We start from the raw sequence: 18,697 nt of genomic DNA, 5'->3' as shown, positions 1-18,697 counted from the left end.
CAATGCAAACCCCAATACCCCTCTTCAGAAGACAAGTACACACTTCAAAACACATTTCACTATCTAAAGGAAACGTTCCTCGATGAGAATATTCTTTTAATTGGGAAGGGGGGGGGAGGAACCTTGGTGACTTTTAACACAAGTTTCTGCTTGACAAGTAAAAAAGTGTCAGGAGTTGTCAGGACCCTGTCCATAACAGGCAGGGGTGCTGTCAAAAACACGCCAAGCCCGCATTCCCAGCAAACCCCCACCCAACAACACCACCCAGGGCTTTGTCCCTCCACCCCGGACAAGGCTGAGCCTCAAGCTGCAGAACAAACCCCCCACCTGAAGGACAGAAGCCTGGCTAACAAGCAGAGTGGCAACACTGAGGCGTCTGCATGGAAAGCTCTTCCAGCCGCCGGCTCGGCTCCGGGCTGGATGAGCTGCACACGTGTGCTGGGACAGGAGCAGGGGCACGAGTGACAAACGCTGGGTGGCAGTGGGATGCTGGGGACAGGACACACAGCACAGCTGTCCCTGTCCCTGCTCCCCCAGGAGCCCGCTGTGCCCCCAGCAGGCCGCCCCGTGTCGCTCCTGCAGGGAATCAGGCCGGCTTGTGTCGCCCATCCAGCTGTTATCATCCTCTGGCTGCCAGCGTGGCGACAAACAGAGGGCAGGGCTGAGAAAAGTGGGATCTGGAGCAGTTTTAAAATGGAGTTTGGAAGTTGTAGCTGGCGAGAAAGAAGTCTCCTCCCTGGCTGACAGTGCAGATTCCCTTCCACCTCTGTCCCACCAAAAGTGCCGCTGGACACGAGCGTGTCTCCACAGGGGACAGCTGGTGTTAGGTCAGCTCTAATCGTTTACTCTCCAAGCTCACAGGATAAAGAAAATCTACTAAGACGTCCTGATGAGTGGGGACCTCTCCTCTTCCGTGCTCTGCAAGAACAAAACCACAGCAAGTTAAACATGTGAGAGACCTTCCACCGTGGGAAGCTGGGCTGCCCACACTGCAAGCAGGGAAAGGAGAAGCTCCTGCTTCTGAGGACAATTCCCTCTGAGAGAGCCAGGGCTGCACTAGGAAAGCACCAAGGCAGGGACCTGCTGTAGCCCCTGGCACAGGAGGGAAGGCCAGAGCCACTCAGGCATCACAAGAAGAGCTGCAAACTGCTGGACTACCTCTGTTTGCAGGAAAAGCAACGAAAAGCAAAGCAGGAAAAGCATGGGATGCAGGTGTCCCTTTGCCATTCTGACCCCTGCAGAGTGCCCCAACACATGCAAGAGAGCTGCTTTGAAGCTGTGGGGCAGGAAATCCCGGGACAGGCCTTGGGCAGTGGGACAGATTGACACCCTGGCTGAGCTGCTGACAACATAGGCAGGCTCAGAAGGAAAGGGAAGGAAAAAGGACCAGTCTCTCCTGCACAGGACACTGAAGTACATCCATGGGGATGGGATGGCATGGGACCCACTGATCCAGAGGGATCCCCCAGGCACAGAGGGAAGTTGTGAGAGAGCAGCAGGGAGCAGCAAACACATGAGACCACAGTAAGGCCACAGCAGCAACTATGGGGAAAACAGCCTCCTAGAGAACCCAGGCTATTCCTCTGACCAAAGGCTTGGTGTCATCTGAACCCTGTCACGGTGAAATGCTGGCTCAGCTTTCACCCTGACAGGCTCCTTAATGCCAGCGTGTCATCTTGGGACAGAACTTCTCATAAACAGATTTACAGGCTGCCTTGTAAATAGACAGCACTGGAGAATACTTCCTGCTGCTGCTGTCGGTGCAGTTCATCTGCTCTTTGGCCACCAATTTGCACTAAAATTCTGGGAAATAACCCACTGGACAACACAGAACACTGACACCAACTAAATCTGTCCCCAAATACGGTGGAGTTTTTGCATCTTATCCCTCAGGGTCCTCTAGACAGGCTGATTTATTTCACTGCTGCTGGCAAGGGAACTGGGCACAGAGACAGGACCTGCCTTACCAGGCTCTCGGATTAACTCCGCTCCTTTGCTTTGGCGCGTTTATTCTGAGTCTATTAAAAGTTCCCCTCCCTAGAAAGGTCATTCCCAACAAAAACAGTATAAAGACACGTGCAGAAAGACACCAAAAAGTAAAATCAACCACAATAAAATAAAAAAAAGAAAATCAAATGCAGGCAGATGGACAGCAAGCAAAGTGAAATGCAGGTGCTGCTTACCTCTTCACTTATCCTCTGGGACCTGCACGCCAGCACAATGAAAACAATCCCAAACACAATCCCCAGAGCCATGATTACAAAGGGGATCCCAGTCACCACACTGGCTTCCAGCAGGACATGCCTGAGTTTGCTGGCAGATGCTTCATCAATCAGAACACTCTGGAGCACAAAGAGATTAAGAAAAAAAAAAAGTTTATTTATTTCTGTGCTTTCTGTAACTACAGCACAGGAACATTCACAACAGATGACTCAAAAAAAGGTGTGATCTCCTCAAGCCCTGCCTGTGTCTGAGCACCCCTTTTCCTCATGGCCAACTCCTCTGAGTTTAACTGGAGTGTCTGACAGAGTTTTTGGCAGGGCTGAACATAACACTACAACAAGCAGCAGCAAGCAACACCTTCCTACCTATTGCTGTACAAACAACAAGAAAATCAGCATTTTCTTTTCTGGCCAGCTCAGAGAGTATTTTTGCAAGCATTACCATGCCAGAATGGTGGAAAGAAATAGCAAAACTATTTACCTCATTGATGTACATCACTGGGAAAATCAGCGTTCGGATGTTGCCTGTTTCACTGTGTGGAAAAAAAAAATAAGTTTTGGGTTTGGAACTTTTTCACCTGAGAGTTGTGAAGACCTATTACACAAGCACAATGAGCAAACAAAGTGTCCCTAAAAAGCCTCTGGGCTGTTCCTTTTTGCTGTGGATTTTCATCTCAGTGCTGGAGCAGGACAATCTTGATCACACAGATAAATTCTGGTTTGGGCAGTGAGAAGTAGGGATCCATCTGGGGCTTATTAGTAACTGAGTGACAGATTTGTGCCCAGGCAGCAGGAATTGAGCTAAGCTGATGTTGATGGTTACTCCTATTCATAAAACACAGGAACTATTGTCCAAGCAACATGGGCACAGCAGCAAAAATCCCTCAACAGTTGGCTCATGTAGAATCCCAGCTCAGGCAGGAGCTGTGTTACTGTGACAGCTCCTGGGCACTGGGAAACAAGCCTGAAGTTTCCCAAGGGGACTGGGCAGATAAAACACTTCTGTAGTAGTCATTACAGCCAAGCTGTGCCAATAAACAGGAGGAGTAGTTACCACACAGCATTCTTTACTCTGCAGGTGGAACTAGAGAATCTGCTTGATCTGTGAGAGGGGTGCCCCTTAGAACTGAGATTCAACTGGACTTCTCTCTCCCACACTTGCTCTCTCCAACCCATATTCCACCAGAACACTGCAGAAAAACTGAGTATCAGCACAGATATGAGACTCCACCCAGCAGCAGAGAGCACTCACAAAAATTCAGGTAATTTTCGGACGTGAACATTGACCTGCATCCGCTTGGCAGCCTGCAAGACGAGCCCTGTCAGCTGGGGAATAAAAGAGATCAGTGTTAAATAAACCAGTGAAAGTGAAAGAACGAGACCTGTGGGAATGCAGCAAGAACCTGGCACACAGCACACAGCAGGATCTGCCCTGGACCTGAGCAGAGGAGCTGTGGAATTTCCTCCCCATTTAGCCACACATAACAGCCTGATGAGTCAGAGCACTGTTTCTGTAAACCAGGCAGGTCGAGACTGTGCTCTTTTCCTCGACCCACATTTGTCTGTGGGGGTGTAGGGCTAACTGCTGCACTGGTTTCAGCTGGGAGAGAACGAATTTTCTCCACAGGAGCTGGTATCAGGCTGTGTTTGGGAACTGTGATGAAAACAGCGTGGGGAACACAGGGATGTTCCCGTGATTGCTGAGCAGTGCTGGCACAGCTCCAGGCCTTTTCTGTTTCTCACACTGCTCTGCCATGAGTGGGTGAGGTGTGTGACACACTGGGAAGGGACAGGGACAGGACAGCTGACCTAAAAAGGGATCTCCCATGCCGTCCAGCATCACAGAACTACTACAGATTCCTTGAGGTCAATGGGACTAGGCCAGTTCACACCATGCAAGGAGGTGACCTAAACCCAGTGCTCAGACCCATCCACCTGCAGAACCCTTGCAGAAAGGCAGCACTTACAGGATTGATGTCCAGAAAAGTCTCATGGTATTCCTTTCTGGGATGCATGCCCTCTATGTCCTCTACAAACTTGGGGTCCGCCTGGTAAAAATGTGGAGCTGACAGAAATATCGGAGCACCTGGAACGGGGAGACAGCGAGACATCAGCACAAGCAGGAGCCCGTGGGATGCTCTAGGGCAGGCAGGGAAGGGGTGCTCCAGGGCTGTTGCAGGCAGGGAAGGGGTGCTCCAGGGCTGTTCCAGGCAGGGAAGGGGTGCTCCAGGGCTGTTGCAGGCAGGGAAGGGGTGCTCCAGGGCTGTTGCAGGCAGGGAAGGGGTGCTAAAGGCTGTGGCACAGCCGTACCCTGGCGGCACACGCTGACGTTGAGCACGCCGGTGCCGGGGCAGTTGCCGGCCGGCACACAGAAGCCGGCGTTGGCCGGGTTCACCGACGTGTTGGCAAACACCATGGAGGAGGGCACGAAGCGGAACGTGGGCACCCCGGCCACGGCTCCCGAGCTGTCAAACACCAGGAACAGGGACCTGCAGGGGCAGAGCAGAGTCAGGGGCTGCAGCAGGCAGCACACCTGGCATCACAGAGGGTCCCCACTGCTGCATGTGTGAGTGCTGAGAGGCACCAGGAAAGCAACGTGGTCGTGGGACACAGAACAGTCTGTCAGGTTCTGAGCCAGCCTAACACACATCTGTATTGATGTAAATAACTATTGATTTCAGTCATTTAAGATCAGTTTTGTTCTTTACACACTGGGAAACCAGCAAGAGGGGAGATATAAGGTGATACATAATGCCAATATTTCCTTGGTACATTTCAGACAGCATCATGTGAAGTCATGAATCTCTGAAGACGGCAACTTGGGTTATCTAAAAAAGCACAGCACAGAGGAAGGCTTTGGAGGAAAGAAGCTTAAGCAAAGTTTATATAAATCCTTCCATTCCCCTCATTACTAGCCTTGCAGTCCAGTCTGTTCCATATTTTCACCTCGCAAATCTTCATTTTCAAATAACACATCCTTAACTGCAGACTGGGAGGTTTTTTTGGAACTCTCATCCTTCCCACCACAAATAAATGCAGAGCACTGTGAATATTCAATGACATCACAGGAGAACACCAGCCTAACAGGACACCTCAAGAGGAATGGACACAAACTGATTTGAAGCCTGAGTGCCACTGCCTTCTCCTTACCTGCAGAAATCAGAAGAAAATATGTAAATGTTCTCATCTTTGCTGATCAGTGGGTGAAAGGATGTCCCATCCGTGCCATTGATCATGTTACATGCCTCTGTTGTCCACCAGTTCAAGGACCTGAACAAAGGGAAGCACAGAAAGCAAGGGCTAAAAAAGGCCAATTCCTCCTGCCTCAGCTCTGCTAACAAACCCATTTCAAACCCTTTTCTTAAGCTGCACTTGCATTCTCTCTGAACTGGCACCAGGCAAACAAGGAGCAGGTTCTGACAGAGGCAACAATACATATAAAAACTTACTCTTTTCCTTTCCACTCCACAATCCTGGAGAAGTTCAGGTAGTTCGTTTCCCCACTCAGGAAAACATATTCTCCATCATCAGATCCGTTCATCTGCAAACAGATACAGGAGCTTTCAGTGGCTCCACTCACCCTGTGGCCCCTGGCTGGTCACTGCCAGGGGGTGGCTGAAGCTGTCACCACTCCAAATCCACCCCAGGAGCACCGTGCAAGGCAGGAATGGCTCCAGCACAAAAACAACCCCCAATTTCGGTCCATTAGCAAGGAAACCAGACATTTCCTAGCAGCTTGCACAAAGCCGTGTCAGTCGGGGAGCACAGGCAGGAGCGGCTGCCCCGCCTGCCTCCCACGCCCAGCAGTGCCGGCAGCGCCCAGCGGAGGCAGCAGCAGCGCGGCCCGGCTGTTACCTTGCTGAAGAGCCCGAAGACGGGGTCGATCTCGGGGTGCAGGACGTGGATGGTGGAGAGCAGCCTGTCCCTGTAGCCCCAGAGCAGCTGGTGCACGCTGCGCACGGTGAACAGCGACTCCTGGTACAGCAGCAGCAGCACCTCGGTGGCAAACTGCAGAGGGGTGGACCTGCTCCACTCCATGGCAGTCTGCCAGGGCAGGGAGCAGGGAGAAGGGTCAGGGTTACTGGGCAATGAAACCTCTGCATCCACACACTGACACCTGCCACCACTGCACCTTCATTTCCACAAAATTCAAACACTGACAAGCGTTTATTGCCTCCCTAGCTGACAGGTGGGCTTGCAGCAGAGGTCATAACAAGAGAAGGGAGTTTTCTTTGGGCTAACCAACCTGTGGCTCTTCTCATACTGCCTGTTACAGTACATCACAGCCAAAAATCTGAGGGAGAGAGAATCCTTACCACCACGAGATGCCTGGGAGAAATTGAAAATGCAGTGTTGGTACTGTCTGCAACTTTGAGAGAGCTGAGTCCTATCTGCTGCTGTACACAGGGCATTTCTGTACTCATTCACAACATCAGGCATTTTTAGAAATGCTGGGAAAAAGCTGAAATGAAGGCACCCTGCAACTGAAACTAAACCAGGATGGGAAGTAAGGGCTGAATCACACCTCCAGGTATTTGGGAACAGCCTGACTGCCTCTGGAAGCTGTGGCAGATGGGATCTGCTTGTGCTCATGCTGTCCCTGTGTAAGATCAAAACCATGTTCTGCCTGTCATCACCATGGGACTCTTTCACCTAGCACACTCTGGGGGTGCATTTTTGATTTTTAATACTCCGAGAGGTCCTTTTCATTCAGCTCTGTCTGAAACTGCTCTACTGCAGTTTGTTTCTGGTTTGGGAAGCAGACTTGGAGGCAGCTTCTCCAATTTTGACACAACAAGTGCAGGTATTCCTAACCCACTCACACTGGAGTTCCTCCTAGGCATTTGACATCACTAATTCCCTGTTTTCCCTGACTCATGGAAGCCCAGCAAGCCTGATTTCCCTTTGTCCCTGGAAGATGTGTGATCTCATAGTGCCACAGAAGGCACTAACACTGTAGAGGTGTGAGGAGAGGGAAATAAACTCCCCACAACAGTCCAGCCCCAGACTGAGACCAGCATCTGCCTCTCTTGTTCTTCCATCACCTTTATCTACCACAAAGGGAGAGTCAGGATGAAGCAGCACACTGCTCCTTCTGAAGTGTGCCAGGATGAACTCCAAACAGGAATGAAAGAGAACTCACCACTGCAGGAATATTTATTGTCCTGATCAGGTCCACTTCAGGGTCTCCCACTGACTTCTCAGGTTCAAATACATAAGTCTTTGGGTTTAGAGCTGACACTTTGGTTCCATTGTCCAAAAACTGGACGTGCACTCTTGGCCTGTATTCCCTGAAAGACAAGAATTTGTTCTCTCACCAAGTTAAACAAGCAGACACAGCATTCACATTGCAATTAACTTAGGGCTGCTCTACTGCTTTAAGCACCTTTTCAGTGGTGGCATTTTCAGTTCTTTGGAAGGAGATTCTCTCGCTGACACAAACTCCCTGTGGGACAGTGTCAGCTGAGTCAGACCTCATGGGGCGTTTCCAAAAATGCCACCCTGCCTGTTAATTGCACCTCATATTTTTGCTTCCTCTTTAAAAACCTCAAAGGAATTGCAGATGGCTCAGAAGGATTTAGAGGCACCCTACATGAATGAGACTGCCCTTGAAGTCCAGTTTGAAAATGAAAGTGCTGCATGCAAAATTCACTCCTGGAAAGATGCAGGCTGCATGTGTGTGATGGAGCTGACCTAAGAACCCACCAGAATCCTTCTGCTGGCTTCAGAGCACTTGGCACTAGGGCTCACATGTGGCATGACCACAGGACAAGCCTTGTTTTAGTTCTCCTTTAATTCTGGAGCAGGAATCCTGGGCATGACAGAAATTCAACTGCATTTTTGCTGCTCACTCCCCATGGCCTGGGAAGTTGCTGCTGTTCCTGTCTAAGCACTCAGACAGCAGGACAAAACTCAGGATTGCTGACAAACCAGTCCAATTGGCAAGGAACATCAAATGCTACCTGCTGGCCTGACAAGAAAGTCAGATCCTAATTACCCTGGAGCACATGTCAGGAGCACAGCTCAATTTTCATTGCCATTAGCACTTTACCAACCAGGGCTCTGCAGTTGTGCAGGACAGGCTGCCACACGACAAACCCCAAAATGGGAAATGGCAGGAGGGCTGCTCACTGCCTGGCACACACAGGAGGTGAAATTCCCCATTTCCACAGCCTGCAGTGACTCAGGAGGCTGCTGACTTTCACATCTGCCTGGGCAAATCTCAAGTCACAAGACATGAGGGAGAATTGTTCTTCCAGATGTTGTGCTCTGGTGTTCTGCATTCAGCTTGGATCCAGATCCTGCCCTGGCTGCACTGCATCCATCAGTGCAGCTTCACAACAGGCTGCATTACTCTGGCTCAGCTTCCACATCTAAAGCAAACTGCACAGGCCTGTGGAAAGGCCTGCTGTTATTACAAACCAGCCACTTTCCCTCTTCCTTACCCAAACAGTGTCTCTACCACTCCACAGCATCCCTGCCACACAGGAACATTTTGGTGTGGCAACACTTCCAGCTTGACTTGGCAAGAGCCTCTTGGACAGCAATCTGTTTTATAGCCCAGGGCTGGGACTGAGAGGATGGAAATGGACAGCTGTGAAATGGCTCCCTAAAATAGGCCAGGGGTAACCTGAGACACCTCTCCAGCTCTGAAGAGGAAAATAATACTCCCTGATGAGGGATATGAGTAGGAGGCTCTAAGATGTTAAAGTTAAAATGTTGTAAATGTGTGCAAGACCAGACAATATTGCAGTTTTCTTTGGGACTCAGCAGGCTTGGGCAGATAGGCAGCTTGCACTTTGTAATTATTTATTTTACATGCTGCCAGTTCAACTTCCAGGATTTAAAAACAACAGCACTCTGATGTTTTTGTTATAGCATCTGCCTCAAGCACTTCACAATGTAATCTGGTGAAAGCTCAGCTGCAGGAAGAGACTCTGTGGAGCCCTCCCACCTCCTCCCTGCCACTGACTGCATTTTTCCCTCTGCTTGTCTGGCCCAAGCTCACTCCCAGCCCTTCCCTGTTTTGTAAAATCACGAGGCCACGTGCAGCCACAGCCAGGGGAGGGTTTTACAGAATCTGCTGCAGGAGAGCTCTCCACTTCCCAGCTCTTCCTCCTTCCTCCATCAGGCAGCAGAGCACAGGGGAATCCTGCCCAGACATGCCAAGAATCAGGCAAAGCAAACAAGGCAGAATCAATTGGAATTGCAGGCTCTTTCCTTCCCCTGTGCCCCCCCCCAGGAGCACTGCAGGGAGGGGATGCAGGGAAAGGCTCTGCCAGCAAACCAGCAGCTCAGGCTGGGCTCCCCTGGGGCAGGGACCAGCCCAGCCAGCCAGCACCAGCCCCATGCACCCTGCTGAGCTCCTCCAGGGACAAGGTGCAGCTTCCCACAGCTGCATGTGACTCCCAAAGCTGGCAAAGAGGACTGAACACCAGCCTGAGTGGTTCCTGCAGCTCTGTGAACCCTGGAGCTGGTTCTGTAAATCTTCCTGACACAGAACACGTTGCTGACTAATGCCCAGAGTTACACACCTGAAGGAAAGCCTGGGAACTGGAGAGCTTGTGAATCACCTTTTCTCCAGTTCTATTGGCTCATGTTATAGCAGGGATTTTGCCAAAGCACCACATGGAGCTTGGCAGGGCTAAACAGACACAGGACTAGAATGCAGATGAGACAGGGGAAGAGATTGCTGGCAGAGGGAGAAGCAAAACTGAGCTGTGGGAAGAAGGAAACTGAAAGAAAACCTGGGGTTCTCACAAAGGTTTCTGTTTTCATCCAACACTTTTCCAAATCCCAAGAGATTCTGATAATTTTGCAGCTTTGGTTAAGACAGCTCCTCTTGGCAGTGAGCTAGTGCCTGGCCTGGATGAGCCTGTCAGTCAGGAATCCACCTTCTTGCCTGGTGATAGAGTTCCTCTTCACTCAGGACTCCCAGGACCTTCCTGCCACAGGCTGCCCCTGATTTACACAGTTGCAGGCAGCTGAGCAGAGCACAGCTCTAAAGGAAATCTCCTGTGTAAGGTGACTTTAAAATCTCTCCATGCCACACAGGACAGCTCTAGGAGCTGGACAATATCTAACACTGCACATGGCCTTACTAAATCCATGAGTAAAAATGAGAGATAGGCATAAAATCTCAGCAGGTTTTTTCAGTGAGGGCTGGCTGAAGACCCTTTTAGTATCACTGTGAATGTTTTTCTGGCCACGTTTTATCCATGTGGATGGTGCAACTCCAGCTAGGAACCAATTCCTGAGTGAGCACAAGTCACACTTCTGACTGCTCACCCCAGCCCCACCCAGCTCACAGGACAGCAGGCCAGGATGCATCAGCTTCCTCTGTGTTCAGAAATGGAGAACAAGCAGCACACCAGCAAAACTTTGCCCAAAATCTGACAGAAGCCCCTGGCTTCATCTGAAAACAAGTGTCAGTGCAGTCTGTGTGGCTGTGACCATGCTCCCCTGGACAAACCTTCCCTCACACATTAACACCTAGGTTTTCTCCTAGAACAGGATCCCAGGCCTTCTGGATTCCTAACACAAAAATTAGTTTTTGTGCAGTGTGGAACTCCTGAGAGGGTCCTACCTGTAGGTGTATGGTCCTATTTCCTCCACGAGAGGAGTAGCACCTTGGAGCACTTCCAGAGGATTTGACACATTGAAGAAGTAGAACTGCATGTAGACTGGGGGGGGAGGGTCCTCCCAGGCCTCAAAGGTTTCTGTGCCATTCTTCAAGACTGTTCCCTGCAGGAGAGAAAGGCACATCAGCTGCTGATGCTGACAGGACACAGGGGATTCCACACCTTGGGAACAAGCACGGGCAGGAAGACTTGAGACCCCAGTTCTAGATCTGCTTTACTTGGAAGCAGCTCAACATCAGCCAGCCCTGGCACCTGCTCTCCTGGGCCAGGGGCAGCACTGGCTGGTCTGCAGTTCCACTTCTCCCCACAGACACTTTTCAGAATGACATTTTTCACAGTGAGACTGACCAGCTTTACTCAGCACTCCTGTCTCCTTTCCTGCATCAGTAAAACCCTCCAGCTGGTGCAAGACACCACAAAACATGCCAGCATTACAGATAAAAGTACAACTCAGTGTTGGGGGGCCAAAAGAGTCCTGCCCTCCATGATTTCTTTGCCCAAGAATGTCAGATTCCAACACAGCTGTGAGATCCTGTCTCCAAAGCAATCAGACTTTGTTTTTCACTGGCCTGTGAGAAGAACTGTGAATGACAAATTTCTTTCACACAGGCACTGTAAGATTTGAGCCTTTCCAAGGTCTTGGAATAGGGGGAAGATTGTTTGCCCTCTGTCTTTAATTTCTTTCCTACAGCATCTCCAGACTCACAGTGTGTCAGTCCATTTTGTAACCAAGCTATAAACCATTATTTTATAACAGAAGCACTTGAGAAATGACACACTAATTCCCTTACCTCAGTGATATCCCTTATCAGCATACCCATTTTATGTGGAAAGTCACAACCACACCTGTCATGTACAGCTCTGAAACACAGGCATCAACCTCTCTCTTTATTATTATCCCATTTTGGATAACCTATAAAGCATCCCCACCACCAAAATCAAGGCTTTTCATGCATTTATAACTCTGGAACTGCTCCAGGGGTCCCACAGAGAAATCTGGCTGGCAGAGTGAGTTTTCAGGAACAAACACAAAGAAAACTCTGTGAAAAACCACATCACCTGTAGGCGGAAGAAAGGGAGGAGGGGAATGATTTGCAATTAAATGGGTCTCATCAACACTCATTCTCTTCATCCTTCTGTGAAAACAAGTGGAATATTGTGAGTGAAGCCCAGAAGCAGGGCAGGCTGGACAGCTGCCAGCTCGTGGTCAGTGTTCATGCTCTTATCAGCCACACTTGCCTCAGGACTCATTCTTCCCACTCAAGGAGCCGTTTTCTCCCCATGCTGACTTGAATTTTGGAGCATGAGATAAAGAGAAGACTGTTTACAGACAAACTCACTGGCAGCAGTAATGCTGAGTGGCAGGAGGGCCAGCCCAGCTGGTGCATTTTGCACTTGCAGCCTGCTCTCCCCATGGGATTAAACCCCATGTATTCTGTGCACACCTCAAAAATCACTGTGTGTCAGACACACTGGGGAGCTTGGAGCCTTTCTCTGGAACTACCAACACCTCACATTTACAATTTCCTACACAGCCTGATGCATTTGTTTTCTTATGATTTATGCCAAGGAGACTCATCTCTCCATCTACAAGTATCCACTGGTCATATTCATTCCAGATTTATTTCTTAGATTGCATGGCACAATTTGCATCTCCCACAGAAATTAGGTGTCTATTTATAGCTCTGTACAGTGACAGCAATCCCAGACTCACAAACTTCTGAGCTGGATCCAGAGAGACTCCCAAAAACTGTCAAATAATGAAACATGGTAAGGTCATTTCTTCTGATTTTCACCAAAGGTTACCAGGGATATTTCAGCCTATCACATGATATTACAAGGACATCAGGGCTTCTCCTTTCCAAGTGGAGTTCATGCTCATTTCCAGTGTTCCACAGCATCCTTCCTGCTGATTGCATTTATCAGCCAGCCCTGAACTCACAACCCTCTCATCTGCTGTTGTTTCCTTGCCTTGACTGTGCTTTACACACAGGAAACAAAAAGGGAGCCTTCCCTCCCAAATATAACTGCTACTGGCAGTGATGGTGGGAGTGGGAAATGGTACTGAACATTTCTGAAACCTGCACAGAAAATTTAATTACTTTTCAAAATTTATTTCCTGGAACCCCTAAAGGTTTTAATTCAACATATATGACATGGTATAACTGCAGCTTAAGGTGATGGGATAGGTGCTCAGAGCAGCAAGAACAGACCTCTCTACTCCTGCACCTTGGGAATATCCTGCCCCAAAGGAGCACCCCCATGGATCCTTCAGCCAGGCCTCCATACTAAACTCTCCTGAGAGCTCCAGTATTTTGCATTAAACAACACCAGCAAAAAATGATCAATACATCAACTAAATCAAAGGAAAAAATCTTCCTTGTCCTTTAGAGCCTGCAACATTGCAGCCAACTCAGCCCAAGAGATGGCTGACAAGAAGTCCAGTGGAATTTCAAGGGGTTTGAACAATAAGTGCTTTCTAAAATTCTCAGCACAGGGGAAACACCTGGCCCAAAGGGCTGACTGACTTCCAAGTCTGAAATTAGATGGAGTGTGTGTGTGTGTACATACATATATATAATATTAGGTTGTATTCATAACCTGCACTCCTATGGCAGTAAATACACCAGCATCTACCCACCAGAGAGCACAAGGCAACACCTCTGGCAGCTGGGAATACCTTCCTCCTGGGGAAGATTCATCCTTGCTCATTAGAGTTTTTTCCCATTACCCTCTAGAGTTTCAGGTGCTAGACCCTGATAACAAATGGGTTTTGGCCACCTGACTGGGATGGCATGTTTACCAAAACACAAAATTCTGTACCCAGGTGCTGCCTTTGGCTGGACAGGCTGCTGCACACAGCCCAGTGAAAGCAGAGCCATCCTCAGGGCTCACCATGCTGGGTTTGGTGCTCCAGCTGCTCCAAAACACAGCTCTCCACTCCAGCTGCACTTGAGACTGCAAAGGCATTCCCTGAGTGCCAGGCAGCCCCGTTTGAGGAGGGCTGCAAAGCCCTCACAGCAACAGCAACTCCTTGCAAAAGCTCAGCTCTTGCCCCACTGCGAAGGCAAAGCGAGATTTGTCTATTTGCACAAGCTTTCCTAAGCTACACTCGCGGTTACACAAGAGCCAGCAGCTTTCTAGGCTCCACAGGAATGCGGGGAAGCTCACGTGGGATACAGCAGAAGTGGGAAGAAGGCAGAGGAGCAGTGACTGGGAGTGCCTTGGCTCGCCCAGTCCGGGGGTGTGGCTGCCGGAGAATCCCGCAGGGAGCCGGCAGCTCTGGCAGGGAGCCGGACACCTCGCTCCCTGCAATCCAGATGTGTGCCAGCAGGAGCTGGGCAGCAGCGGCCAGGGAAAGGACTGAGCTCTGGAAACTTTATCCTGCATTACTGCGAGCCCTGCTGAGCGAATACCAACTTGCTGTTACATAAGGCTCCGTTCCGGGGAAGGAGCAGGCAGCCAGCAGATAATACGTGTAAGGAGGATCACGCCTAATTCCCGACAGTCCTGCTCCCAACCACGGCTTCCACCCCACTGCTGGAGCACAAGAAACACCTGGAAGGAGAACTTCTGGGGTGCAGAGGAGGGCAGGCTCCTTCCCAAGGAGAGCCAGGATCAGGGGGATGGAGCTGCACTTCCAAGTGCCACGACCTGCTGTAAGGTCACTGCCAACCTAAAGCTGTGCTTGTAAAGCAAACTGATTTAAGCTGAGACAATGCAATGGTAGGATATGCTCCCTGTCACTAGCCCAGAGGAAAGAACAGTAGGTTAGGAGATCACAGATGATCTGGTCACCAGCTAAACAACAATCCCTTCATTGGTTAGCATTCCTGATTCTCTGTCAGAGTAAAAACTAAGATGATATTCCTCAGACAGATAAACAAATGTTCATTTACAAAGGAATTCCAAGAGAATTACTAATACAGCTGACCTTTCTCACTGGATAAATGCACAGTGGGAGAGAAACCAAAGCTCGGGCAGAGCAGGAGCAGTGCAGGCCTCTGCAGTGCCAGGATGGTGTCCCCAGGCGTGGAACTGCACGGTGAAATGCCTGGCTGCCATCACCCGGCCCGGGAACTGGAGACACCCCGTGCTCAGCCCACAGCAGCCCTGGCCGGGCTCCAGAGGCACCACCAAACGGAGCAGCAGAACGGGTATGAGAGCTGCAAGCGATTTATGGCACAGATGGCAAGAAGAAGGGGAGCTTCAGGTGCCCCCTGCTCCCCTCAGGTGCTGCTGCAGGAGCAGGCTCCTCGCTACAGCCAGCAAAGCTGCCTCAACAAGAGGCTTTTTTACCCATCCTCACCCCATTTTCACCCGGCCCGGGGGCCAGCGCAGCCTGAGCTCCATTCTGGGCCGGGAGGCGCTGGCCAGGGGGGTTCACGGCCAGGGATGCTCCTGCCCGCTCAGCCGGAGCTGCTGCAAGGAGGCAGCCAGCCCCCTCCCTCCCTCCAGAAAGAAAGAAAGAATAAACAGGGAGCGAGACGGCAGCGCCGCAATGCTTTTACCTGCTTCACCTGCAGATCCACCACCGTCTGGAAGACGTGCGCGACCAGCAGGGAGATGCTGGCGATCAGCAGCGTCATGGCCAGGACCCCCACGGTGACGAGGCACAGCGACTTCATGGCTGCGGCCGCCGAGCCCGAGCAGGGACCGCCGGGGCTCCTCCGGCCGGGGCTGCGGGGCTGCGGGGCGGGCACAGCGCGGGCCCCGCCCGCCGGCGCCGGGAGGAGCCGCCGCCTGCCCGCCCGCCACCGACCGGGGATGCTCTGCTCGGCTCAGCCCGGCTCAGCCCGGCTCAGCCCCGCTCAGCCCAGCCCTGTGGAACGCTCCGCACAGCGGGTGCTGCCCGCACGGGCTCCGGGCTCCTGCCCGCTGGGCACGGCGCTGCTGGAGCGCCTCGCTCGGTGCGGCGGGCAGCGCACAACAAAGAGCGTTCTGGAAAGCGAGAGAAGCAATTCCACTGCGAGATTGCTGCGGGGAAGGAAACTTGAGCTCCCTCTCAACCCACGCGGCTGGCGGCTGGCCAGCTGCACCCGGGCCGAGCAACAGGGCGAGCTGCCCATCAGGTGCATTTCCTGCCCACATGGACCCAAGCACCTTCCCTCACAAACACTTCTTCCTGACATTGTCACTGCAGCAGCAGAGTTGTGTTGTTGTGTGCCCTTTCGGATATTTTTGCTTATGAAAGGTTCTGAGGTCATGTGTTACAGTTGTTTGGAAAACCAGAATTTTTGTGGTTCCACCCATGCAGTTAAAGAGCCCAAAACCAACAACAACAAAAAAGGGTGTTCTGGCAGCTTTCTTTCATCTAGATTCTCATTCCAGAGTGGCATTCATAGTCCTGTTTCATCATCATTTCTCCAAAAACCAAGAACCAGAGTACATAATTAGAATCTGATTTTGAAGCTAATTTAACTACAGCAATAAAAACCCTCCCCTGAGAAAGACTCTTCCATGGGAATTCTTTCTCTGAAACCATAAACCTTCCCTTCCACCATAAAATATTTTAGCTGAACCCTGGCACAAATATTTAAAGACCAAGCAAACATTCCCACAGAATTTTAGGTTTGGTTAATTCAGCTTTTCGGTTTATTTTTCCACAAGAATCTACCCGTGTGATGCATAGAACCACATAGTTTCTCTAGATTCTTGGGGGAATTTTTTTTTTTTTTTTTTTATTTTGGCAAATAATTTTGCCTTTGGAAGCCAAGGAAGTGCTCCCCAGCCTCGATACACTGCAAACACTCCTGTGAGGAGTGGCTCCACCTCTGGAGTGCAGCCTGGGAATGCAGTGGGTGCACTGCTGGCTCGAGGCACAGTCCTGTGCCATAATTACAGATCCCTCAAACAAGCAGAGGCACATCCTCCCTTTCCAGCATCATGATGAGAAAAGAGGCTTTTCCACATTCTGGGAAGCATGGACATGGTGAGATATCTTTAATAAACATCAAAAGCCAGACTTACTGAGGTTGTGATGTGCCTCCTTCACTTTGTGCAACACCAGGTGCTCAGCTCCTTGGAGTCTGTGCAAGGCAGGAAAAGCTTGTGAGGGATTAGGAAATCACACAGCACAGTATCAGCCAAATCAGAAGAGATCCCAGAGATCCTTAGCCCTCCTGCCGTGGTTCAGTAACCATGAGGCATTTCTCAGTGGATGTTTAGTGCTGCCCACACCAGGGACAGCACTCAGGAGGGTGGGGCTCTGCTCCTGGTCTCTTGGTGAGAATCCATGGCACCTGGTGGATCTCTGGACTTTGACACCCGAGACAGGAATCGTGCTTGCCCTCACTGAATCATCAGCACTGCTGACAGACCTGTTCACAGCACGTCTGACTGGGCCCAGCCTTGCACTGCTCCCTTCAGCAGCTGTGGCCCCAGGGCACACAGACACATCAAACAGCCTCTCCAGGGCCCCCTGTAGTTTCAGCTCCACGCTGAAAACACAGCTGTAATTAGAAAAGTGCTTCACCTAATAGACACTCTACCAGTTTCTGCCTTATCTCCAGTTTGGGTAGGCTTGCCCACTCATCTCCTGCTGTTCCATGATGCTTGCAGTCTGCTCCTCTCTGTGGATCTGTGGTACCTGGCTGCCCAGCTCACCCACACATAAAACACACTGCAGGGAACCTGCAGGTCCTTCCCACTCCCAGTTTCCTGACAAACAGCCTGTGCTGGCTGCAGTTCCACAGCAAGGGCTGAGGAGGACAGCAGCACAAGCCTTCCATGCAGAGCTCACTGCCAGCCTTGCAGGAGCAGCCCTTGGCAAACACCCAAGTGCATCACTAACACACAAGGAAAAGGTTTCCAGAGGCTTCCCCCTCTGCTTTCCCTGCACAGCTCACACATATCCTTGTCACCAGAGAACTTACACACACTGTGGGTGTCTAGTACTCTATGCTTAATTAATAAAATTAATTATTTTAATTATGGGATCCTGATTTCAGCTGAGAGTTGAGACATTTCTGAAAGGTTTGTAAGTGGGTAGTGATCGCATTTCACTGTCTCAAGCTTCAATTTATTCTTCCCACAGAGGGAAATTAATTGCAGACAGGAAAGCAGTTCACTGTAGGGCAGAGCTACACTGCAATTACTGGGTCCATCGGTGATCTTGGAAAGGCCTGGGAGTAAAGTTGGTGTTTTTGTAAGAGCAGCCTTTGCTCTCGGGTTAGAACACTGCTTGACTTCCAGATTTGGGACACTGACATCCCAGGAAATGACACATTTGCCTGCAATAGCACTTAATTTTGCTTCTGAGGAAATGATTACTCTAAACTGTTACGAGATTAGCCTCAAAAATGGTTTTTCTTCTGAAATTTGGGGCTGACCCTCATATTTTTTTACTCTCCCCAGCTAAATAACTGCAGCCCTCGTGGACTGTACACCACTCACACAGACATGCACGTGGTAACTGTGGTACAGGCCACGTGGCACATTTTATAATCACACAAACATATTCCTTGTAACTTCAGCTGCACCAAAACCAGCAAGCACAGCCCCTCACACCCACCACCCCCTTCTCCCTGGGTCTGCTGCTCCCCTGACTCATCTGCTTGTGCAGCAAAGCCTGGTGACTCGGGTGCCAGGCTGTGCTGCCTGCGTGGGACTCAGCGTCGCTCCAGGACACCTTTTCCTCACCAGCCTCTCCATGTGGATTTCTCCCCTCACACAACTTTTCCAAAGCTGAATCCCTCACTCAAAGCACCTCCTGCCCAACTCTGACACAGAGCACTGCTGGAGCCCTCCCTGCTGAGCCAGGAAACACCTTCTGGGGTAGGAGAATGTCACCAGTGGCTGTGAACAGAGACCTTGCTGGGAAAGGAAGGCAAG

The 18,697-nt window shown here is 50.6% G+C and overlaps 1 protein-coding gene across 2 annotated transcripts; it reads right to left on the bottom strand.

Moving 5' to 3' along the window:
- Positions 1–68: 68 nt before the first annotated feature.
- On the bottom strand, positions 69–15,581 carry SCARB2 (scavenger receptor class B member 2). 2 transcript variants are annotated; one of them, XM_079306968.1, is made up of 12 exons: positions 15,376–15,581; positions 10,810–10,967; positions 7,366–7,513; positions 6,078–6,266; positions 5,672–5,763; positions 5,373–5,492; positions 4,533–4,711; positions 4,190–4,308; positions 3,475–3,548; positions 2,704–2,755; positions 2,184–2,342; positions 69–2,037 (listed from the first exon to the last, which is right to left on the bottom strand). In XM_079306968.1, the coding sequence occupies exons 1-12, from the start codon at positions 15,490–15,492 to the stop codon at positions 2,008–2,010; spliced, it is 1,437 nt and encodes a 478-aa protein (XP_079163094.1). In that variant the 5' UTR covers positions 15,493–15,581; the 3' UTR covers positions 69–2,007. The 2 variants fall into 2 exon arrangements, with proteins under 2 accessions (XP_079163094.1, XP_079163093.1); XM_079306967.1 differs by having other exon boundaries at positions 69–918.
- Between the last annotated feature and the right edge of the window lie 3,116 nt (positions 15,582–18,697).

This window comes from Erithacus rubecula, assembly GCF_903797595.1.
Source record: "Erithacus rubecula genome assembly, chromosome: 5".
NCBI classification, from domain to species: Eukaryota; Metazoa; Chordata; class Aves; order Passeriformes; family Muscicapidae; genus Erithacus; species Erithacus rubecula.
The sequence above is the reverse complement of the archived record's forward strand: the minus strand, read 5'-3'. Positions and strand labels throughout refer to the sequence as shown.